The sequence below is a fragment of the Dipodomys merriami genome, unplaced genomic scaffold, assembly GCF_024711535.1.
Source record: "Dipodomys merriami isolate MVZ:Mamm:240054 unplaced genomic scaffold, mDipMer1.0.p SCAF_10, whole genome shotgun sequence".
Lineage (NCBI taxonomy): Eukaryota > Metazoa > Chordata > Mammalia > Rodentia > Heteromyidae > Dipodomys > Dipodomys merriami.
In genome coordinates, this window is record NW_027202271.1 from 21,427,586 (window position 1) to 21,451,418 (window position 23,833).

Consider the following 23,833-nt stretch of genomic DNA (forward strand, 5'->3'; position numbering starts at 1 on the left):
TGAGGGAAGATGAACTCAGCGGAGGCCACCCACTTCTGTCCCCTCACAGACCCCAAACTGACCAGCTGCACCACCAATGCCAGCATCTGTGGGGATGAGGCACGCTGCGTGCGTACTGAGAAAGCTGCCTACTGTGCCTGCCGCTCCGGCTTCCACACCGTGCCGGGCCAGCCCGGGTGCCAGGGTGAGAAAGGGGGACAGTACTGGCTGCTCAGGAGGCTGGGATCAGAGGATCACAGCTCACAGCTAGCTAGGACAGGAAAGTCCAATTCACCACCAAAGAGCTGGAAGTGGAGTTGTGGCTCAAGCGGTAGAGCACTAGCCTTGAGCAAAAAAAAAAGCTCAGAGACAGTGCCCAGGCCCTGAGTTTAAACTCCAGTCTTGGTACGCAAAAAAAATCGGGGATGGGGAAGGGGTAGGAACCCCAGCTGCCAGGCGCCCCATGACCCTCCCCTGTAATCCCTAGACATCAATGAGTGCCTACGCTTTGGCACCTGCTCGCAGCTCTGCAACAACACCAAGGGTGGCCACCTCTGCAGCTGTGCCCGCAACTTCATGAAGACACACAACACCTGCAAGGCTGAAGGTACAGGAGAGGACGGGAAGGGGGTGGGGTCGAGGCGACAGGATGTGAAATGGGGCCAGCTGGAGTGGAATGTGCCTCACATGTATCTCATACCTGCCCCTCCCATGTGCCGGTGTGCAGACGTCCACACACGCATGTACCCACATACCATGCTTACACCTGTTTACACACATGCCCCTGTGTGCTCCTGGGCCTATGTATACCCACACACATCCCCATACCATGCATATACATCCCCAGATTCATGTTCGCCTCTGAGCACTGACCAGACAGAATACAGCAGAGTAAAGTGATGCCATCCAGGGTCCTGATGGGGCTGGAGGGGCAGAAGGAGTGAGTCATACCAGATTAGCTTGGGGAGGAGAAGAGGATGTTTAGAGGCTTGGGCTGAGGCCCTCAGGCCTGGCAATGGGAAGCTATGTCCCCACTTCTGTCTGGAGCAGATGGTGTCATTGTGACTGAGCATATTGCTGAGGGTGGGGGGAGGGCACTAGGCTAAGGGGCATCTTCCTCCAAGCACTCAGCCCCATATCCGACATGCCAGCCCCTAGTCCTGGCCTCCTGCCCCCAACTCTTATCCCCATCTGACATCCAAACCCTTGTACCTCCAGGCTCTGAGTACCAGGTCTTATACATCGCTGATGACAATGAGATCCGCAGCTTGTTCCCTGGGCATCCCCACTCTGCTTATGAGCAGGCCTTCCAGGGTGATGAGAGTGTTCGCATTGATGCCATGGATGTTCACGTCAAAGCCGGCCGTGTCTATTGGACCAACTGGCACACAGGCACCATCTCCTACAGAAGTCTGCCACCTGCTGCACCTCCTACCACTTCCAACCGTCACCGGAGACAGATCGACCGGGGTGTCACCCACCTCAACGTAAGTGCCTGACACAGTGGCTGCAAGAGCTCCATGGAATAGGCAGTTCAAATCATTTGGAAAGGACACGGAGAGGAGACAAAGCATGAGACTGGAAGGCAGAAATAGTCAGGATTCTGTTCTGAGGCACAGACAACAGAGCTAAAGAATTGCGTGTAGGTAAGCCAGGCGCTGGTGGCTCACGCCTGTAATTCTAGCTACTCAGGAGGCTGAGACCTGAGGATTGCAGTTCAAAGCCAGCCTAGCAGGAAACTCCGTGAGATTTTGTTGTTGTTGTTGTTGGTTGTGGGGCTTAAACTCTGGGCCTGGGTACTGTACCTCAGCTCTTCAGCTCAAGGGGAGTGCTCTACTACTTGAGCCACAGCGCCACTTTCGGTTTTTCTAGTGGTTTATTGGAGGTAAGAGTCTCACAGAATTTCCTGCCCAGGCTGGCTTTGAACTGCGATCCTCAGATCTCAGCCTCCTGAGTAGCTAGGATTACAGGCGTGAACCACCAGTGCCCAGCTCGTGAGACTCTTATCTCCAATAAACCACCAGAAAACCAGAAGTGGCGCTATGGCTCAAGTGGCAGAGTGCTAGCCTTGAGCTGAAGAGCTGAGGGACAGCACCCAGGCCCAGAGGTCAAGACCTATGACCGACAAAAGAAAAGAAAAGAAAAGAAAAGAATTGCCTGTAGGTGGTTCTGCCACATGGCAGCCCACGACACCAGGGTAGACCAGCTGTCAGCATCACAGCCCACTTCAATTCCTGATTGTCACTTAGTTCATCTTGGAATGTACTTAACTTCTTTGAGACTTATTGCTTACTTAAAAAATAAGAGAGCCAGGCATTACAGTGGCCTGTAACCCTAGCTACTCAGGAGATACAGATCAGGAAGACAGAAGTTCAAGTCCCTAGCAAAAAATTAGTCAGGTGCCAGTGGCTCATCCCTGTAATCCTAGCTACTCAGGAGGCTGAGATCTAAGGATGAAGATTCAAAGTCAGCTTGGGCAGGAAAGTCCATGAAACTCTTATCTCAATTAAACTACTCAGAAAAATCCAGAAGTGGTAGAATGATAATCTTCGGGAAAAGAAGCTCAGGAACAGGGCTGGGAAGGTGGCTCAGTGGTAGAGCGCTTGCCTTGCATGCCTGAGGCCCTGGGTTCGATTCCTCAGTACCACATAAGCAAAAAGAAAAAAGCCAGAAGTGGCGCTGTGGCTCAAGTGGTAGAGCACTAGTCTTGAGCTGAAGAGCTGAGGGACAGCGCCCAGGCCCAGAGTTCAGGCCCCACGACCGGACCCAAAAAAAAAAAAAAATTTAAAAAAAAAAAAAAAAGAAGCTCAGGAACAGTACCCAGGCCCACAGTTCAAGCCCCAGGGCCGGCAAAAAAAAAAAAAAAAAAAAATGGACTGGGAACATGGATTACGTGATAGAACTCTGTTTAGCAAGCTAGAGGCCCTGAATTCAAATCCTAATATTTCCAAAAGAAAACAAAATGAGAATACCTGTCTTGTGTTGAGATGTAGCCAAGTGTTAAGAGAATATGCCTAGTGTGTGTGAGGCCCGGGATTCCAACAAGAAAAACAATGATGATAATACCTGTCTTAATTTGAAAAAAATAATAATACCTATCTTGCAAGACTTTTTAAAGTGAGGACTGACAAAATATGAAATCGCTAAGCCTGACCGCCGGGTCTCCTTAAAGCCTAGGAACTATCTGTCTGGAATGACATTTTCCTAGGCAAACCCAGGGGGCAGGGATAATGGACAGGAAGACAAACGGTAGTGGTTCCTGAACATGTGATTCTCATTCAGATTTCAGGGCTGAAGATGCCCAGGGGCATCGCCATTGACTGGGTGGCCGGGAATGTGTACTGGACTGACTCAGGCCGAGATGTGATTGAGGTGGCACAAATGAAGGGCGAGAACCGCAAGACGCTCATCTCAGGCATGATTGACGAGCCCCATGCCATTGTGGTGGACCCACTGAGGGGGTGAGCAAGAGTCCTGTGGGGAGGCATCTAGAGTGATGCTAGGAGGGCTGGGAATGTGGCTTAGTGGTAGAGTGCTCACCTAGCATGCATGAAGCCCTGGGTTCGATTCCTCAGTACCACATAAACAGAGAAAGCCAGAAGTGGCATTGTAGCTCAAGTGGTAGAGTGCTAGCCTTGAGCAAAAGAAGCTGAGGGACAGTATGACAGTGCCCAGGCCCTGAGTTCAAGCCCCGGGACTGGCAAGAGAGAGAGGGAGGAGGGGGCCCAGGGTGGGCCACAAGCTTGCTCTTCCTCAGATTAGCTGAGGCCAGAGTCCTGAGGCTTGTGGCTTCCTGGCTGCCCTACCCTTGGACTCTCAGCCAGACCTGTTCGGGTAGGCACCTGGCCTCTACTTGGCTGGCTGTCATGAGCAGCCTAGTTCTGGCTAGCCCCTCTGCTCAACTCTCCCCATTCAGGCCATTGCTGGCTCAGCACACAGTGATTTTAGAATGGATGATTAATACCCTGGTCAGAGACTGTCTCTCCCACAACCCAGCAACCCCTGAGCTAGCCTAGACACCCGCTGTGACACCTCAGCCTGCCTCCTCTAGCCCTCAGGTCCAACCTACTCCCACACCTTCTCCCTCCCCAGCACCATGTACTGGTCAGACTGGGGGAACCACCCCAAGATTGAGACAGCCGCCATGGACGGGACCCTTCGGGAGACACTCGTGCAAGACAACATTCAGTGGCCCACAGGTCTGTGGGGCAGGGGCAGGGTGAGGGAAGAGCAGGCTCTGAGCCTAGCTGCAAAAGTCACCTAAACACAGTGGAGGGAAGAGGCCAATTGGGATAGGGATGTCGAGGCATTGCTGGGCCCTCACAGGATTCTGTGCCCCTCAGGCCTGGCTGTGGATTATCACAATGAACGGCTGTACTGGGCAGATGCCAAGCTTTCAGTCATCGGCAGCATCCGGCTCAATGGCACTGACCCCATCGTGGCCGCTGACAGCAAACGAGGTCAGAACTCACCAGCAATCTGGGTCCCTACCACTGGCCTCCAGCCTACCACCCTCCCCACTGAGTCCAGAGGCCTTACTCCAATACTACTGTCCTTACCAGCCTGGTGACCAACAATCATACAGGCCTGGGGCCTACCTGTGCATTTATTCACCAGCCTGGTGCTGGTGGCTTAGGCCTGTAATCCTAGTTACTCAGGAAGCTGAGATCTGAGGATCCTGGTTCAAAGCCAGCCTGGACAGACTAACCTGACAGACTCTTTATCTCGAACTAACCAGTAAAAAGTTGGAAGCAAAGGTGTGGCTTAAGTACTAAAGCACCAACCTTGAGTAAAAAAGCACAAGGCCTTGAGTTCAAGCCCCAGTATGGGCACCAAAAAACAAAAAAGGTAGCCCATTATGTGGAGGTAGGAGTGACAGTAGGAACTGGGCAAACATGAGGAGAATAAGCTGAAGTCCGTCGTGACTCCAGATGTCCTAGGATGATGAGACCTCTTGCCAGTAGTGGCCATAGGAGAAGGAATGGTGTACACGGTCAGAGTGATTTGATTTAGATGTGTTGAACTGCCTATAGCCATGGTGGGCTGGTGGGCTGGAGAGTGGGAGCCGAGCCCAAAGTAGCCCTCTGACTGCTCTGACTCCTCCCCCCTCAGGCCTAAGTCACCCATTCAGCATCGATGTCTTTGAAGATTACATCTACGGCGTCACCTACATCAATAATCGGGTCTTCAAGATCCATAAGTTTGGACACAGCCCATTGATCAACCTGACAGGGGGCTTGAGCCATGCCTCTGACGTGGTCCTCTACCATCAGCACAAGCAGCCTGAAGGTGAGGAAGAGAGGAACCCAGGGTGGGCTGTGGAAGGAGAGGCCCAGGAGCGCCGGGTCCACAGGGCTCAGCTCCCCCTCCATTCCCGCAGTGACCAACCCCTGTGACCGCAAGAAGTGTGAGTGGCTCTGTCTGCTGAGCCCCAGTGGGCCTGTCTGCACTTGTCCCAATGGGAAGCGACTGGACAATGGTACCTGCGTGCCTGTGCCCTCTCCAACACCCCCTCCGGATGGTATGTTCACACCTCTCTCCCATGACCCTTCCAATGGTCCAGAATCCTCCTCCCCAGGGGCCCTGACTTGCCCAACTCTTGCTGCCCACTCCTCCCCTTGCCCAGACTCTACCCCTGACAAGTCCATCTTGCAGCTCCTCGGCCTGGAACCTGCACCCTGCAGTGCTTCAACGGGGGCAGCTGCTTCCTTAACGCCCGGAGACAGCCCAAGTGCCGCTGCCAGCCCCGCTACACGGGTGACAAGTGTGAGCTTGACCAGTGCTGGGAGCATTGTCGCAACGGGGGCACCTGTGCTGCCTCCCCCTCCGGTACGCCCCTTACCACCACTGCTCCTTGCCCCCTTGCCTTTGGCCACCACCCCATTGGTACCACTACAGGCCAACTTCCTGGCCTCACCCTGCCCCTTGGGCACCCTCAGAACCACCCCAGCATGGATCCTTCTGGTCTCTGCCTCCTGCTCTGGTCCTTTGGCTGCTCTTCTGCTCTAGCCCAAGTGCTCCCCAAGGCCATAGTTCCACTCACACATCCTCTCCCACCAGGCATGCCCACCTGCCGGTGCCCCACAGGCTTCACGGGCCCCAAATGCACCCAGCAGGTGTGTGCGGGCTACTGTGCCAACAACAGCACCTGCACAGTCAACCAGGGCAACCAGCCCCAGTGTCGATGCCTGCCTGGCTTCCTGGGTGACCGCTGCCAGTACCGTGAGTGAGCCAGCCCCAGCCCCAGGGGATTCGGGAGGAGCTGGGAGTCATCAACGGGGCATTCCCAGAGGTCCCCCACTCAGGACCCTCAGGAGGGTGGGGCTCTGAGACACATCCTCTCCTCTCCCAAATGTAGGACAGTGCTCTGGCTTCTGCGAGAACTTGGGCACATGCCAAATGGCTGCTGATGGCTCCCGGCAGTGCCGCTGCACTGTCTACTTCGAGGGACCGCGGTGTGAGGTGAACAAATGTAGCCGCTGCCTCCAAGGAGCCTGCGTGGTCAACAGGCAGAGTGGGGATGTCACCTGCAAGTGAGTGGGGCCCTGCTCCTACAGTTCCCCTCCTGTCCCAGCCAGATGCCTCCCACCCATATCCCCGCCCCACCGATGCCCTTCTTCAGCATCCCAAACACCCCTTGGATGGCCCTAGCCTCAGTCTCTGACTCCTTCCCACAGCTGCACCGACGGTCGAGTGGCCCCCAGCTGTCTGACTTGCGTGGATCACTGCAGCAACGGCGGCTCCTGCACCATGAACAGCAAGATGATGCCTGAGTGCCAGTGAGTTGGGACAGAGCCTCACCCAAGCATCCGCCATCCCTCCCTTCCCCAAACCTGAGTGGGAGGAGCCTCAGGCTCTGTGGACCTACCCAATTGCCATGGCAATAGTAAATGTAATGGTTGTGTCCGCTGAGCTCTGCCCTCCCACCGACAGGTGCCCACCCCACATGACAGGACCCCGGTGTGAGGACCAAGTTGTCAGCCAACAGCAGCCTGGACGTAGGTGGCAGAGGGATGGGGCAGACGGGACTGGCAGGACCTAGAGCAGGGGCCTTTGTACCTCCTGCTGCCTTGGGCCTTCAGCCCTCTGACTCCATTTCACAACTGTTCCCTCTAGATATGGCCTCCATCCTGATCCCTCTTCTGTTGCTGCTGCTGCTGCTTCTGGTAGCTGGAGTTGTCTACTGGTATAAACGACGAGTTCGCGGGTGAGCCACTGGGAGTCTGGAATATTCTGGCTGTTATTTTATAACCCTATCCATTCCTTCTTGAATCCCCTTCCCCACCAAATTGCTGTTCTCTTAGACTACTGCCTCTCTCTAGGGCCAAGGGCTTCCAGCACCAGCGCATGACCAATGGGGCCATGAACGTGGAGATTGGAAACCCCACCTACAAGATGTATGAAGGTGGAGAACCTGATGATGTCGGGGGCCTACTGGATGCTGACTTTGCCCTGGACCCTGACAAGGTAGGCTGGAAGACAGAGGAGGGGCTCCAAGGCAGAGGCTGTGGGTGGGGTGACTAAGGGTGCTGGGTTAGACAACAGAACGGAGGTGGAAGGAGGGTAATCTGGGCCACAGAGCCCAACACCCGAGTCCAACTGAATCCTCTGTCGTTTTTGCAGCCCACCAACTTCACCAACCCCGTGTATGCCACACTCTACATGGGCGGCCACGGCAGCCGCCACTCCCTGGCCAGCACCGATGAGAAGCGAGAACTCCTGGGCCGGGGCCCTGAGGACGAGATAGGAGACCCCTTGGCATAGGGCCCTGCCCCAACGGACTTCCGCCAGAGAACCCCCCCCTGCCAGAGAAGTCCTTCACTGAGCTCCCTCCCCAGCCAGCCCTTCCCTAGCCCTGCCGGATGTATAAATGTAAAAATGAAGGAATTACTTTTTATATGTGAGTGAGCAAGCGAGCACAGTATTATCTTTTTTCCATTCTCCTCCTTCCTGCCTGCTCCTCAGCAACCCTCCCCCATGCTGCCTTGAGAGGGGGGGTGCAGGAGGGCTCTGGGGGCCCCTGCAACTCAGAGCCTACCTCCTGCCTTCCCACCAAAACATCCCCCCCCCTTCCCCGGGAAAGCTGGTGGTGCAGCCTCCCACTGTACAAGACACTTTGTCAAGGCTCTCCTCTCTCACCCCTTCCACCCCTCCCCCAGATCCCTGGGGGGAATCGTTCTGGGGAGGGATCGTTCTCTGCTGCCCTGTCTGGAAGACTTGGCTCTGGCTAAGGTAGGAAGGAAAGAATGGAGGTTTTTAGTTTTTCTTGGGGGAAGACACCCCAAGGCCAGCTACCTGTCTAGGGGCACCTCTGAGATGGCCATGCTCAATATCCCTTCCAGACAGGCCCTCTCCTCTCCCGTGCCCCATGCCATGGTTCCTGGGGCTGGCGACTTTGGTAATAGTCCCCCAGCCTCTCCTCCCCTGGGGGGCCAGGAGGAGGTGGGGCCCACCACAGAAGGGCAAGAGGGCAGCCCCGTTTTGGGGACGTGAACGTTTTAATAATTTTTGCTGAATTCCTTTACAACTAAATAACACAGATATTGTTATAAATAAAATTGTAAAAAAAAGAAAAAAAAAGAAAAGATAAGAAAAAAAAAAAGCCACTGTGTCTTGAGCTTTTTGGTACTGGGGCTGTGCTTGCCTACTTCAGCCACCAGAGGGAGTGCTGCTCTGTGCTGCAGGCTGACCAGAGTCTCCAGATCTCCAGAGCTCCCTTCTCCTCAAGCCCCCCCTCCCTTTGTATCTTGCTATGGCAGTAGAAGCTGGTGGCCCTTAGTTGACTTGGTAGGGAGGACCTGCTTCTCCTGATGACCTAGTGTGGATGACTTCACCTCGTTAGATCTTCTGTTCCCTTTGGCTCTAAGACACTAACTTGGAGATCTGCATCATCACGTCTATTGAATGCCATCTCCCCTCCTGTTCCAGTCCCCTACCATGAGAAATCCCACCTGAAGAAATAATACGTTGGGTCACAAAGGTTTTCCAGGCCTTCAGGATGGTCCCCTATGGCTTTCTCTGCCCAAGTGTGTCCTGGAAAGTAGACATCTCACATCACTGAGACTAATGAGATGCTCGAGTGAAAAATCCTGGTTATGGGCGTGGAGAGTTATTGTGAAGGAAAGCTGGGGAGACCAGTTTTCCAGGCCCACTGACTTCCCACAGATCCAGCTCACAGGCCACTTCAGATATTTCCAGGAGTTGACAGAAAAAGGCAGAGACCATGCAAATTGTCCCAGGTCTACTAACTCCTGCCAGAGAGGGGAATCTCTTTAGGTCCCAATGCTTTTTGCACTATCCAGGACTGAAAGAGGGCTAGAAGCCCACTCTTCCCAGAAGGGCAAATATGAGCCCAGGGAGGATGAAGATCTCTCATCCCACTCCCAAAGGGCCAGTACTGCCTTTCATTCCCCCTCCCTTGATAATTCAGCTTCCCCTGTATAGTCCTTCCTGGCTTCCTCCTTCCTTGTGGAAGCTTCCCCTCTTTCCTATCCCTGAGTCCTATCTCCAACGTCACCCTCCAAGAAAATTCTGAGATCTTCCCCTGCGGTTCTGGCTACTGAAAATCCCTAATTCCCTGTGGTGAGCAATCCTGATGGGAGAGAAAAGAAAAAAAACTAAAGGGTGTTCTTGTTGCCTGCTGAGTGATGGGCCTTGTGCTCCAATCTGGCCACCAGGTGGCGTCTGCACTCCTGTGCTCATTCTGAAGCCTAGCTAGACCCCTCCTCAACACACTAATTATGTACCTGCCAGAGGCCCCCAGCCCAGTCCCTCACTTCCTTCCCTGGGGCTATTTTGCCACAACTCTTCTGCACTCTGCCAACCAGCTCCTCTCCCTCCTCCCCAGTGCCTGTCTGTTCCCCACCACCAGCAGTTCCACTCCCTCTACCTCTCCCTCTGCCAGCCGATGCATCTGGCGCCCCTGGGGAGCCACTGATTCTCTGCTTGTCACCTCAAGATCCTAAACCGAGCAGGAAGGGCCCCCAGCTATGGCCTCTAAGGACAGCCCTTTGGTTATCATCTCTCTTGCTAGCCAGGACTGACTAGAAAATAGTCCAGCAGGAGGCAGCATCCCAAATAATCCACCCAGCATGGCAGGAGGAGGCCCAAGGGACCACAAAGAGACTGGACAGGGTTGAGGGTAGAGATGGTTGCAGATGGAATCAAAGGGAGAGATTCTGAGAGAGGAGACAGATGTGTGTGTGTGTGTGTGTGTGTGTGTGTGTGTGTGTGTGTGTGTGTGTGTGTGTAAAACAGGAGGCAGAATAGGGTAACCTGAGACTAGCAGTGGGTCAGACCTTCTAAAGATCAGGACTGGGGCTGGGAATGTGGTTCAGTGGTAGAATGTTTACCTAGCATGCATGAAGCCCTGGGTTTGATTCCTCAGTACCACATACATAGAAAAAGCTGGAAGTGGCACTGTAGCTCAAGTGGTAGCATGCTAGCTTTGAGCAAAAGAAACTCAGGGACAGTACCTAGGCCTTGGGTTCACAAGCCCCAGGATTGGCAAAAATAAAAAATAAAAAATAAAATCAGGACCTTGATGGTGGGCTTCTGCCCTGGACATCCTAGACCTAGGGGTAACCACTACACTCTGCCCAAGTACCTCTGTGCTAGAGCTCATGCAACCAAGACTCTGGTTGGAGCCCTCTAGATTGTACACTTCTGACCCTTCCTGCCTTTCTCTTCTCTGCCCTAAGTGCACAAGTCCCAGCTTTCTGTCTTCTGTCTCTCTGGATGTCACACTGTCTGCCTATATCCCCATCCTTTCTCTTACCCTTTTTTTGTCTATCACACCTCAAATGTGTCTGTTTCTTTGCATATGCCTTGGCTTGTCTTTTAGATTGCCAGTGTCAGTGCCAGCATACACCTGTGTGTGTGTGTGTGTGTGTGTGTGTGTGTGTGTGTGTGTGTGCCCAGGCAAGGTGGGAGAGTACTCTAAATATCTGGCTGGATGTGCTAGTCTGGGTGTGCAAGCATGCACTTGGCTCTGCCAGTGTGCTCTTGTGTGTGTGTAAACCAAGCATGTCCACCTGTGTGTGTTTGAGTGCCTCTAGGTGTGCACCTGTCACTGCATGCTGGTCTTTTTTTATGAATGTATTTTGAATGTATTTTGCCCTGCATGTATTTAACTCTGCAGTGCCTAGGGGATCTGTGAGTGTGGGTATGCCTGGAGGTGAGTGTGGGTTTGTGTCTTAGGGTGTGGGTTTTCCCTCTATCTCTGCTTGTCACTATCTCTTGCTGTCTAGGTGTTGGTCGTGCCACAACCTTAGCCTCGGCCTCATTCAATGCATAGCAACAGCTGACAGCTGAAGACTCCCCAGGCAGGGAAGAGGGAGACTAGCGGGAGGAGGGAGCTGATGAAGAACAGCCTCTAGGATAGGAACTGAGACAGGACTGGACTGCGGACAGAGACAAGGACAGAGGCAGACAGGGAAGGGGACAAGGATCAAGAAGAGCTGGTGGTGAAAGATGGGACAGTGGGAGGGAAGGAAGAGAGATTGCACCAAGATGCTGGGCAGGTGGCACTGTGAGAGAGAGACTTCCTGCCCAGCCCCCACACAAGGCCCCCGAACCCCACAGGGGTCAGCAGTAAGGGGTTATGGGACAAAGGTGTTCAGGTCGGTCTGGCCGAGGGGTCTCGAAATGACAGAGGTGCCATGAGCTGGAGAAGAGGGCGGCAGGCGCCGTTTGTCAGTTCTATTGACAGACGTGATGGGGTTTCCGTCCGTGATCAATGATTCTCATCTCCCGGCCGAATGAGCCGCGGGGCGCCCATCCATCCCCGTCAGCGCCGCGCGGTGGCAGTCGCCCGAGGCCCCGCCCGTCCTCACCTCGCCTCCTGCCCTGCTCCTGCCCTGGGACCCACCTTAGCCTGGAGCAAAGAAAAGGCCAGCGCACGGATGCACCCTGGCCCTACCGCGCCACCGAGCTGGGCCGGGCTCCTGCACCCCGGTGCCCCCTCCACGGGCGAAGCCCTGGAGCCTCGAGCCCACGCCCTGCCCCACTCCTCCCCGGTGCACCGACCTGGCCTCGGCCGAGCGTCGCCCGGGAGCCCCACAGCCCTCTCCGCTTCACACCTGGGCCAGGGGCGTGTCTAGGGCGTGTCGGGTGAAAGTCACCTTCGGTGCCCCCCGCTGGGCGGGAGGGGGCGCGCGGGGCGCGGCCCGGATTGGAGCTCCACGGAGCCCCGCCCCCCCCGCCCGCCCGCCCGCCCGAGTCAGACCCAACTTTCTCCCCCGCCCGCGCCCCGCCCCCAGCGCCGCGCTCCGCTCCTCTCGCTCAGTCCGCGGGCCGCGCCGCCCGCTCCCGCCGCTCCGCCAGGCACCCCACCGATCCGCAGCCCGGAGACCCGCGCCCCGCGCCCGGCCCGGCCCGGCCCGGCCCGCTCCAGGATCCGCCCTGCCCGATCCTCTCGGCCGCCCGGGAAGATGCGGCTGCTCCCGGAATGGTTCTTCTTGCTCTTTGGCCCGTGGCTCCTTAGGAAGGTAAGGGTGGCAGGGTGGAGGCACGAGCGCGGGGGGCCCAGAGTGCGAGGGGCTCGGCGCGCCCGCCCCGCCCCCGGCTCCAAGCGTCCCAACTTTACGCGGCGTGGGGGACGAGGACAGACAGACTGCCCGCTTCAGGACGGGCACTCTCCCAATACAAGTTGGCTAAGGGTTGAAGAAGGGGGTGCCGGGTGGAGCCCCAGCTCGGATCCGGCTTCGGGAGCGGCGGGGGAGGAGAGGAAGCGCGACCCGCGAGTGCGCCAGACAGAGCGGGAGTGCGAGACAGACAGACAAGCCAGCAGGGTGTCAGCCTTTCCTTTCCGCGCCAACCCCGCTCGCCTTCCTCGCTGTCTGTCCTTCTACCCCTCACCTCCGCCTTGCCATTTCTCTTCTCTGCACTTGTCACAATGCCAGGTAGGCTGTGTTCGGAGTATACACGGCCGGGGTACACTCACGCGCGCACACACACGGACCCACACAGACACGGCTGAACTTGGCTACAATCTCCCATCGCTTTTCCCGCGGAGACACCGTCTCCCCTGCACAACCTCACAGACACACCCCCTCTGGTGCCCCGCTGATGGAAGGTGTAGTCTGGAAGGGGAGTCTCTCCTCCTTGACCCCCCCCCCCCACACACTCTCTTTCGGCCTCTTTCCCTGAGGTTCTTGGGTGAGGACTCAGAGGCTAAGGGGCCCAGACTTGATCCTGTGCTTCTGGATCCGGAAGCTTCAGCCCCATGTACATGATGTGCTCCTATGTGCTCTTGGGGGGCGTGTGTGGGTCAATAGGAGCACCCTTGTGCCCACACACGTGTGCAGGGAGGCCAAGCTTGGGAGTTTAGCACTGGGGCCTAAGATGCATATGTGTGCTCATGTGCCATGGAGATGTTGCCTTTGCGTGGGTGCCAGTGCCTGCTTCACAGTGTAATCATCTGCAGGTGCCCTGGTATGTGCTCTGAAATGGGGGGGGTCTAGGCTCTGGCCCTGATCTCCACCTATCAGCCTCCTTTGCCCATGGCTTCCCTGTTCTCTGTACCTCAATGGTGACCTATCTAATTTGGAGGCAAGGAGGTGGCTTTTGAAGCCTTCACTTCTTTCAACCTAAATATCCAGCACCTAAGAGCCTGGAAGAGGTTTAGCCCCTGCCCCAACCTTGGATCTCTCCCTGCCCAGCCCAGGTGTCCTCTACAACTCTAGTAGGGCGGCGGCTGCCCAAGCAAGCTAGCTGTAAGATAGAGCTCCTGATTCTCCCAGACCATCTAGTGACCTTGAGGGGCTGGGAGATGGGCAGAAGAGACCCTCCCATGAAAACTGCTTCCACTGGCAGAAGCTTCTTTGGGACTTGCAGCTCTACCCTGAGAGGACTGTGAAAGGGGGTCAGGCCCACCACCAGCATATGTGAAGGCCTGAGGTCAAGAAGAGGGAGGGATGGCACTTCCCTTGTCCTCCTTCCTGCTTACCCCGCTTTCCTCTCCATTCTTACACACACACCAAATAAACCCCCCCCGTGGACAGATCTGGTTTAATTTCCTTTGCCCCCTGAAGGGGAATGAAACATCTGGCAGAGACTTGAGGGAGAGTGAGCATGAGGATATGAGCGATGGGATCTATCCGAGTGTTTGAGCTGCAGCTGTGGGGCCTCTGAGTTGGAGACAGCGGGGGGGGGGGGGGGGGGGGGGAATGTCTTATCTGCCATTTAGTCCAGCTTGTGTGCATGTGAGAATCTGTGTTTATGTGTGATGTGTGTGCACACACTGTGGAGTGTGTGAATACATAAAACTGTGCATGGAGAAGTATGTGAAAGAGACATATTTGTGTATCCAAATATCTATCTGTGCATGCATATGTACACTTATCAGTAGGGTGTGTGTTCATGAGTAGAGCTCAGGGTCTTTGGTGTACTTACCTGGAGGGGCACAGATGTTATCTACATATGAATCTGGGGTGTATGATCTATGTGCTTGTGGTTTTGAGTGTGGGCAGGGGATTGTGAGTCTCCAGATGTGTTTATATATCTGAATATGGCAAGTGTGTCTGGGTGTGTGTATGTCTGGGTGTGAGTATTCAAGGATACCTCTGTGCCAGCATGAGAGTGGGCGAAAGGCAAGGCTGACTCTAGGTGAGAGGCTTGTGGCAACAGTTTACAGGGCAGCAATTTGGAAAGCCTTAATCATCAATGCTACCAGACCAGCCTTCTTCTACAGCCTCTTTCTCCTTGCTCTAGGTTCCTGGTCTCCTCTCAGAGGCAGAACTCTTGGCTTTGCCTGCCCTTGGGGTTCTGGCCTCTAGGCCAGCCAAGCTGCTTCAGGATCTTTCTAATACTGTGGCCTATGCCTTTCCCTTTCTGTCTCCCTCACCCTTTGCCAAAGCAGCTGCCTATTGGGAGAAGCAGCAGGCGATCAATAGTCACTAATCACTAATCACTAATTACTAATTAGCTGAGGGAGGGCAGGGACAGAGCCTCGTGGGACCTTTCATCTCTATCCTGCCTCAGGGAAGAATTAGGTGCAAGCCACTCTCCATGTAGCTAACTACAACCAGCCAGTGCCTTCCACCTCCTTACCCTTTTCAAGCCCCCTAGCTAATCTCTGGCTGGGTCACTTAGGCACGCACAACCTGGGCTAGGACCCAGAGATGCTGGTGAGGATTTGGGGGTAATCAGGGGCTGCAGCTGGGCCAGGGAAGGGGGGGGTGGTTACTGTGATGGTTCCCTTGGGGCTGAGCCTGCAGCTGAAGCCCCTCATTTTGAATGGAGGAAGGCATTTTTGGAAAGAGTTTAGAGGGAATGGGTTGGGGTGGGTGAAGCACTAGAAGTCTGGGACCGGGGCAAGAAGGGTTATAGGGATCAGGGACCCTGTTATTGGGAAGAGGAATGACAATCCTTGAAAACCAGCAGGTAAGCCTCAGGGTCAGCAATGGAGTAACTGGCAGGGAGATGGGAACTTTGGGCCCAGCACCAGTAACTAAAGGTGGGTGTAACTGTGAGGCACTGGGTAAGCGAGGTAGCCAGGTATTGGAAGAGTGGTCTTAGGACTGGGGGGCAAGAGGCAGTTGCAGATTTTGTGGTAGAGAGAGGGGAATGGGGGGGTGGAGAGCAGGGAGTGTGGCCTTGAGCACTGGAAATTGGAGAGTCTCCCCCCTCTCCTCCCCCGCTTACCCCTCCTCCACCTCCACCCCGCCCACTCCCCCTCCGGCTCCAGCTTCGGGAAATTACATCTCCGCTTCACGGTCCCCCCCCCCCCCCCCACCGCGCCCTGGAGCTGGCGCCTTTATAGGCACATTTATTGCAATAATAAAGTGAGGCGCGGGGCGGGGGGCGGGGGGCAGCCGTTCCCGGGGGGACTGCGCCGGCTCTAGGAAGCAGGGAAATAAAATAAAATAAAATAAAATCAAAATTCAGATAACGGTGAGCCTTGCACGGCAGGCCGCCAGCAGGCGGGCAGGCGGGGCTGAGGAGGAGGGGGCCCCAGGCCCAAGGGCACAGCCCACCCTATCACGAGGCCCCCACCTCTGCTTGCCTGTAGTAGGGTCTACACCAAGGTACCTTCTTCACCTACACATGCATGGCCCCCTCCCAAAGCTTGACCTGTCTGATATGCGGCCTTTTCCTCTGGCTTGTCTCTCATACTCTCAGCTCCTGTCTCTGCCCAAGTCTCCATCACCTTCCTTGTCCCCCATCTCCTATCCCGCTCCTCACTAGCTTCCTCCATCCCCATCTTCTGCTTCTCTGTTTCCATCATCATCCCGTTTCTGCCTAATAACCATTCTTCTTCCTCCATTTCTGTTCTGCTCCATCCAGTGCCCATCACCATCTCCTAGTCCCTGTTCATCTTCATTCCTGCCCATCCCTCACCCACTATTCCCATCCCCTTTTTAGCTCCCATTTTTCTAGCCCCCATCTTCATCCTTCTAGTCCCTTCTTCATCAGCATCCATGTCTCAGTGCCCACTGTCTGTCCACCATTTTTGATCTCCTCCTCCATGTCCCTACGTCTACCCTGGCCTCATTATCTCTTAGCCCCATACTCCCCCACCCCACCCCCCACCCCCGTTCCCAATCTCAGTCCCCTCCATTTTTGTCCCAGTCCTGTCTCAGCGCATCCTGTCCACCCACCTCTGTCCTCACCCCATCTCTATCCCTGGTTCCCAGCCAGACTTCACCTCACGCTGACTGCGGTGTCCTCCTTGCTTCTTTCTAAGTGCAGAGATTCCTTATGCTCTTTTCTCCCTTCCCCAGCCCAGACCTAAAGGGTCCCTTCCCCTAGCCAACCTGAGCACTCTACCTGACCTACAGCAGGAGAGAAACAATCAACGAGTCTGGAGGCCCTGGGAATGTGCACCCTGCAATGCGGCTGGGGGGCCAGACAGCTGGATCCTCCACACACACCCCCACCCCATTCCTAGCAGTCCCATTCCCAAAGAGCCTTCGCCTCCCCTCCTCAATGGAGTTTGTTTGGCAGCAAGAGATGGCCTCAACTCCCCTCAGGTGCGTGGGCCTGCTGCCTCGGGGGCAAATCACTCCTGGCTCAGCTCCCTGCCTGCATGGGCCTGGAGGAGCCTGCCTAAGCAAACCACCCCCCCCCCAGCCACCACACACCTCCGCCCTCCTCTGACAGCCAGCCGAGCTAGCCTCTCCCCTTTGCAAATGTCACCGCACCCAATTAGCTTAATTAAACCAGCTCTGAGGCGAGGGGGACCCCTCCTCGGACAACACCCTGCTCCAACCCTTAGCAATGTGGGGAGGAGGGAGGATTGGGTTCTGCAAAGAGGAGCTCCCTTACCACCTTCTCCCCCACCCACACCGCTGGAGACAGACTACCTGAAGGACAGTGGGAGAGAGAGCCACCTTAGAGAGACAGACATAAAAGGAGGGGGGGGGACCAGAATCCTGGAGGCTGGAAATTAGAGGCAGAGACTAAAAGAACAAGATAGAAAGAAAAGTGGGGGGGGGGGAATGAAAGAAACACAGAGAGAGAGAGGGGTGGAAAAACAGCAAAAGAGGTAGAGCAAGAGAGGGAGAGGGAGAGAGAGCTGGAGCGATCAAGGAAGCCAGAGGGAGGATTTTATTTTATTTTATTCCATGTTCCCATTTCTCGGCTCGTTTCCTCTCAGAGTCTCACCCCTCCCTGTCTGAGCACTCCCCCCAAGGTCGCCTCCCCCAACTCTTCTCTTTTATCTTCCTTGTCTCCAGTAGCGGGTAGGGGTGCAAGTGTCCAAAGCCTAGGGATTTGCCAGGATCACAGAGGCAGAGACAGCAATTTATCTGGGATCAGGGGTGGGGTGGGGGATATCCTGGCACCTCTTCCTGTCCTGCCAAACCTCATTTCCTCCACAGTCCCTACCTCTGAGGAGTCCATGAGCTGATCAGCCCTGGCCAGGTGCTAGGCTGGGTGCAAAACTTAGGGATTGTGAGGATGGGCTGGGAAGTAGTGGCTTGAAGGCATTTGGGGTCTAGGTGAGAGGTGGCTTAGGGAGAGGCCAGGTTCTAGTACTTTCCTGGAAAGAGAAGGGTTAGGTCCAGAGTAGTGAGGTTAGAGGTTGGAGTTTAACAGCCAGACCTTTCAGTTTTTAAACCCTTGCCCCCTTCCTTTTCCAGTGCCCTTCCTGGGCTCATCCACCTGCTGGGGACCCTTTCTCCCACTGCCTGTTCTCAGCTACCTCTTCCTCCAGCCCTATTCAGGCCCACCCTCCCCAGTGTTAGATGCCAGCTGAGGCTTGTCTGTCAGACTCAATCACTCTTGCCATCCCCACCTCCCTCACCTGGGCTGGGAGGAGGACTGGATGGGAGGAGGAAAGAGGGGGGCGATAAATATGTATGATGAGCGGGTGGTGGCAGCATTAATAACCCAGGATCGCAGCGCTGCAGGGACCCGGCCCAGGCGGGTAGAGATTCTAGCCCAGTAGCTTGGCTCTGCAGTTGAGTCCCATCTCCTGTGAACACAGAGGATGCACACACAGTGTAGGTAATGTGCAAACAGAGGGGGCACCCATGCTGCCAGGCCTCTCAGCTATCCAAAGCTCAATCTACAGGGCAGAACGGTCTCCCCAGAGACCATTCACATGTGTATGTGTGTGTGTGTGCACAAACACACACTCCTGTGAGAACAGAGCACACTTGTTCTGTTACTGTGGATACACCCACTTTAGAAAAAGCCTGATATATGGACAGTGGATGATGAGGACTCACAAAGGAAAAGTGACACCTCTAGACACTAGCACACAGCCACATTCATACTGCTCTACACAGGCACGCAACGACCTAGTCACAAAGACACAGCAACCATAAATGACCCCCAGCCTCACTCAGATGAACACAGACACAGGGCATGCTCACATGCAGCCAATCCAGACACAGACACATAGCCACCACACACGTGCACACACACACACACACACACACACACACACACACACACACACACCGATATGCAACCACCACAAGCAAGCACACACAAATGCATGCACACACATGCCTGGCCTCCTCACAGTGCTATGCATAGATATACAGCAACACAAAATCACTCTAGCCCCACACACAATCATCACAGGCGGACATCTGTGTATTAGCTACACCAGGCAGAAGATGTAGCTTGACTCTGTGAAGACAGACACACATCATTCCAGGCTAACAGAAACAAGCATCCCAGACTGACATGCACCCAACTGCCTCTCCCACAAGACCTGCGTGCAGCCAGGGCCACACGGAACAGCACCAGCACAGCCGTGGCTAGCACAAGCTGACTGACACACTGTGACACGCTCCGCTCCACTCCCTCCCGCTCCCCGCTCCGGCGGCATCTCCATATTTCTTCCTTTCGCGCGCGCTCTCCCAGTCTCCTTCACTCCCGGCCACCCCCCTCTTCTGTCCCCCAGATAATTGATGGCCCGGGCCTGGCCCGGCTGCTCCCGCCTCTCGATCCATCTTGTACTTGCGTCCGCGCTGTCTCCCCGATCCGCCGCCACCTGAGACACGAGGAGACGGTGGGGCGGGCGGGGCGACTCCTCTGGGCCCCTCGGAGCTCAGGGAAGGGCCGCACTACAGAAGGGATGTTGGGGTCCAAGAAGGGGTACCCCTGCCTCCCCCAGGTCCCAACCCACGGCCTGAACTCTGCTCCCCAGCTCAGCTGGGTCTCAGCGGCGCTTCCCCTGGCTGAGGTGGGGGTTCGAGTTTTGGCAGAGCCGGGAAGCCGTGGCTTTCTCGTGGCTTTCACGTGGCTGGATGCGGAGATGGCCAGGACCTCGCTTGTCCAACACAGCGAGCCTTCCCGCGCCATTCCTGGGAACTATCCCCGGGCCCCGACTAGGGAAGAGGAAGCTGGGATCCGCCTCCTCCCCTCGGCCACACCCACACTGGCTTTGGCTTTGGGGCCCGCAAGGGAGCTCTAGGAAAATGCAAGGCTTATCGGGCCATTTCGCAGACGCAGCCCCTGAGGTCCAGACAGATGAAGTGACTTGGCCAAGATGGATCGATCAGAGCTTGCACGGGTTGCAGAGTTGCAGGTCTACTCCCGTGCCGGCTGCAGACCCGCGTGGGTTTCCCAGCAGCCGTCTGGAGGGCGGGTTACTGGCTGGGGCTTGAGGAGGGGGGTGTCCAGGGTACCCACTCCAGCGGTCTCTCTTTCCTCCCTCTCTCTTTCCACATAGGCTGTCGGTGGCCAAATAGCGGAGTCTGGAAGATCACAGTACCTGGAGCTGCGCTCCGCCACGTCCGGAGGGGGCACCCCGGGCCAACAGCTCCCAGCGCCCCGCTCTGCCGAGGGCCTGGGCACGGCCCGAGCCTGGAGCTGGGCCTGGCCCGCTAACCACACGGGGGCGCTGGCCAAGGCCGGGAAGGCTGGGGAGCTGCCGGCGCAGCGCACCAAGAGAAAGCCGTCCATCAAAGCGGCCCGCGCCAAAAAGATCTTCGGCTGGGGGGACTTTTACTTTCGGGTGCATACCCTCAAGTTCTCGCTGCTGGTGACCGGCAAGATCGTGGATCACGTGAACGGTACCTTCAGTGTGTATTTCCGTCACAATTCGTCCAGCCTGGGCAACCTCAGTGTCAGTATCGTGCCGCCCTCCAAGCGGGTGGAGTTCGGGGGCGTGTGGCTGCCTGGGCCGGCCCCCCACCCTCTGCAGTCTACGCTGGCCCTGGAGGGAGTTCTCCCTGGGTTGGGACCCCCTTTGGGGATGGCGGCAGCGGGGCCGGGGCTTGGGGGTACCCTTGGGGGCGCACTGGCAGGTTCGCTTGGGGGCGCACTGGGGGTACCCGGGGCCAAAGAATCCCGCGCTTTCAATTGCCACGTGGAGTATGAGAAGACAAACCGAGCCCGCAAGCACCGTCCGTGCCTGTACGACCCGTCTCAGGTGTGCTTCACCGAGCACACACAGAGCCAGGCCGCCTGGCTCTGCGCCAAACCCTTCAAAGTCATCTGTATCTTCGTCTCCTTCCTCAGCTTTGACTACAAACTGGTGCAGAAGGTGTGCCCAGACTATAACTTCCAGAGTGAGCACCCCTATTTTGGATAGCACCCCTTGCCCAGGCCCTGAGCTTTCCCCACCACATCCCAACCTTGCTAGGTGGGACCCCCTCCCAGTTACCCCATCGTCCCTGTGGCTTGTGTCCACTCCTACTGTTCGGCCGAGGGGCACAGCCCTCCTGGGCATTCCCAGCCCAGGTGGTTCCCCTTTTCCTTATGGAGTGCCCAAGAAGCTGCGGTAGTCCTCCCAGAAAACAGCACAGCCCCCGAATAGATGGGGCTCAGAGGCTGTCCCAAGGTAATCTATGTCCACACTGGATCCCCTTTCTGTGCCCAATGCTGGGCTGGGCATTCCCTTTGCCCTGAGCTTTAATGATGCCTGGCCCGGCACCCTTATCCTGCTCTGTCTCTCTCCCCTCCCCAAGCACTTATCCTGCTCCCCCTACCTGAGTAAAGACTGCAGAGGCCTAAAAGCCCCCACCCCCTCCTCTGTCCCTTGCTGCCTGTCATCAGCCCGCTGTTCTGCCCAACCTGGCTGAAGCAAAACACCTGCTCAGGGGCCTCAGCCCAGCCCCTCCACTCTGCCCACCTCCCTGCAGTCCCTGCAGTCCAGTTCCACCTGCTCTCTCCCGCTGCTTCCTCTTGGTGATTTTTTTTTAATGCCAAAACAGACAGGAAAGGGAACAAAATAAAGTGAAATCCAATATGTGTCTGTGTGAGACCTTTGTAGCAAAGAGGGGGGCAGGTGTAGGCTTCTGTCTGGTAGAAGCAGGGCCAGGCCTGCTGGTTTGCAGGGAAACTGAGGCAGAGACTGACTAGAACCAGCACCTTGAAAGCTATGCAAGATGGGATCCAAGAGTGCTGAGCCTCACTCTGAGGAGAGCCAACGGAAGATTAAAAATTAGACCTGAGCAGGGACTTCCAGTGATCTCTCTGGGTCCACTTGAGGAAGGAGGTATAAGTCCTTGAATGGGATGAAAATGCAGTGACAGCGTAGGCAGAGCGCTGACAACCTGCTAAGCTCCGTAGGGCTGGAGGAAGGCGGCTGGTTGGGAGGGAAGGGGAACGGTGTTTGCAGCATCTGGAGTCATCGATCTTCCTTTTCCTTCCTAATTTCGTGGGCGCTGAGTTTGCAGACGGATGAGGGAGGGAGGGAGGATTGGGATAAGAGGGTGGGGGAGGGGACCGGTGCCTGTTTGGAGGGGGGGGGCATCACTCCTGTTAGCCGCTGGCAAACAGCCCCCTTCAGCCAGCTGCCCACCCTCTCCACCCCGCCTCCAGCTCCCTCCTGCAGCCTTGGCTGCTAATTTTATCCGCCCCCAACCCTGGCCCGGGCGTTAATTGGCTGCGGCTTCATTAACAGTTCTCAGCTCAGCAGCCCCCCTCCCCTTGGGACCCCCTGACTGGGGCTAGGGAGGGGGTTGCCGACAAGCTGAGGCACAGAGAGATGCCTCCCCTTCAGCCAGCCTTCTTCCCTTGGAGTCCCAGGTCTAGGTGCCCAGTGGGAGAGGGTAATACTCCCCCAGGGGCTTGCCCACTGCCTCTAGCCTGACCCTGAGTCAGAGATGGGTCTGCCTCAGACATGCCTGGGAGTGAAAAGTCGGTGAGCAAAATATAAATATCCGCTGGCTGGCCGTGTTGGAATAAATAACAGGATCAAGTGAAGGGAAGAGAGTGATGGGAATGGTTCTGGATTAGAAATGGGAAAAACAAGAATGCCAAAGTCCCCTGGCCTAGGGTCTATTGCTGGAAACACACGAGAAAAGCTGAAGTGAGAGTGGGAAAGAAGACAAAGCTGAGGAGGGACTTCTAAGGCCTAGTATGAGAGCTGGGTGGGAATTACTGGAATGAACAAGTTAGCTTATTTGGGCCTCAGTTTCATCACTTGTAAAACCACAATAGCATAGCAAGCATGTGTGGGGATTTCCAGCACTCCCCAATCTGATAAAACACAGGCAATGAGGTTAAATGAGATGTTGCATGTGAACCTGTATCTTTCCATGGATGGTCCTCCTCTTCCTGTCTCATAGCCCTGCCTCCTCCAAGGCCCGCTCCGCCCTCTGTCTTTCTTATCCATGGGGACATCTAAGAGCAGAGGAAGGTGTCCTTGTCTGTTGAATTTTGTCACCTGTTCACCTCTTCAGGTCCTAACAATCAATGAGGACTTCTTGTAGGGCATGCCTGGCATGAAGTAGGAGCTCTATATAAGCTGTTAAATGAATAATTACGTAATGCACAGCAATGGTTCTAAAAAACACTATCAGAATCATCAAGGTTTGATTGGGTAACTTTGAGATTCATTGGATTAGAATCTCTAAAAAGTTTTTATTTGGAAATCTGGGAGGGTCAATGAGTCTCTCCCTCAGAGTTCACCCAAGATGTGGCAAGGCTAAAAGAAAGATCAGTTCCAACTATCTACAGCCTTGGGGTATAGAGAGAACTCAAAGACTTCTAGGATCCCCAGTAACTCCTAACAAAAGATAACAAGAGAAGGGGTACCTCACTGCTCTCAGCTGAGGAAGAGAGGGTCCTGGAGAAAGCAGGTTTGTGATCTGGAGAAAGGAGGACAATCTATAGAAGAAGTTCATACGCAAGATCTCATTTAATCCCCAACATAATACAAGTCTTTTACTATGATTTTACAAGTGAATAAAATAACCAGGCTCAAGTCTGTAATCCTAGCTACTCAGGAGTCTGAGATCTAAGAATCACTGTTCAAGGCCAACCTAGGCAGAAAAATCCATGAGATTCTTATCTCCAATTGACTGCAAAAAGCCTAAAGTGGAGGTGTGGCTCAAGTGTGGTAAAGGGGCAACCTTGAGCAAAAAGGCTAATGGAAAATACCTTCTATCTGAGTTCAACCCCCAGTATTGGCGCACGCACGCACGCACGCGCACACATACACACA

At 55.5% G+C, this 23,833-nt stretch overlaps 2 protein-coding genes across 2 annotated transcripts in view; both read left to right on the plus strand.

Moving 5' to 3' along the window:
- Positions 1-7,887, plus strand: part of Lrp1 (LDL receptor related protein 1) — a 91,424-nt gene extending 83,537 nt beyond the window's left edge. Inside the window, exons 74-89 of the mRNA XM_069987055.1 lie at positions 50-184; positions 467-586; positions 1,198-1,466; positions 3,262-3,440; positions 4,072-4,178; positions 4,323-4,439; positions 5,092-5,268; positions 5,360-5,500; positions 5,635-5,808; positions 6,040-6,201; positions 6,338-6,512; positions 6,657-6,758; positions 6,913-6,977; positions 7,096-7,186; positions 7,302-7,446; positions 7,603-7,887. Coding sequence (XP_069843156.1) covers positions 50-184; positions 467-586; positions 1,198-1,466; positions 3,262-3,440; positions 4,072-4,178; positions 4,323-4,439; positions 5,092-5,268; positions 5,360-5,500; positions 5,635-5,808; positions 6,040-6,201; positions 6,338-6,512; positions 6,657-6,758; positions 6,913-6,977; positions 7,096-7,186; positions 7,302-7,446; positions 7,603-7,743 — 2,300 coding nt within the window. The 3' untranslated portion in view covers positions 7,744-7,887. The remainder of the gene's footprint in view (positions 1-49; positions 185-466; positions 587-1,197; positions 1,467-3,261; positions 3,441-4,071; positions 4,179-4,322; positions 4,440-5,091; positions 5,269-5,359; positions 5,501-5,634; positions 5,809-6,039; positions 6,202-6,337; positions 6,513-6,656; positions 6,759-6,912; positions 6,978-7,095; positions 7,187-7,301; positions 7,447-7,602) is intronic.
- A 4,446-nt stretch (positions 7,888-12,333) lies between these two features.
- Positions 12,334-21,612, plus strand: Nxph4 (neurexophilin 4). Its single transcript, XM_070036534.1, has 2 exons — positions 12,334-12,467; positions 20,111-21,612. The coding sequence occupies exons 1-2, from the start codon at positions 12,411-12,413 to the stop codon at positions 20,972-20,974; spliced, it is 921 nt and encodes a 306-aa protein (XP_069892635.1). The 5' UTR covers positions 12,334-12,410; the 3' UTR covers positions 20,975-21,612.
- Positions 21,613-23,833: the final 2,221 nt, after the last annotated feature.

Excerpts from the sequence above, each read along its gene's own strand:
- Nxph4 (XM_070036534.1), top strand. The coding sequence starts at position 12,411 with ATGCGGCTGCTCCCGGAATGGTTCTTCTTGCTCTTTGGCCCGTGGCTC. Across the intron at positions 12,468-20,110 it reads GCCCGTGGCTCCTTAGGAAG|GCTGTCGGTGGCCAAATAGC; the intron begins GTAAGGGTGGCA and ends CTTTCCACATAG.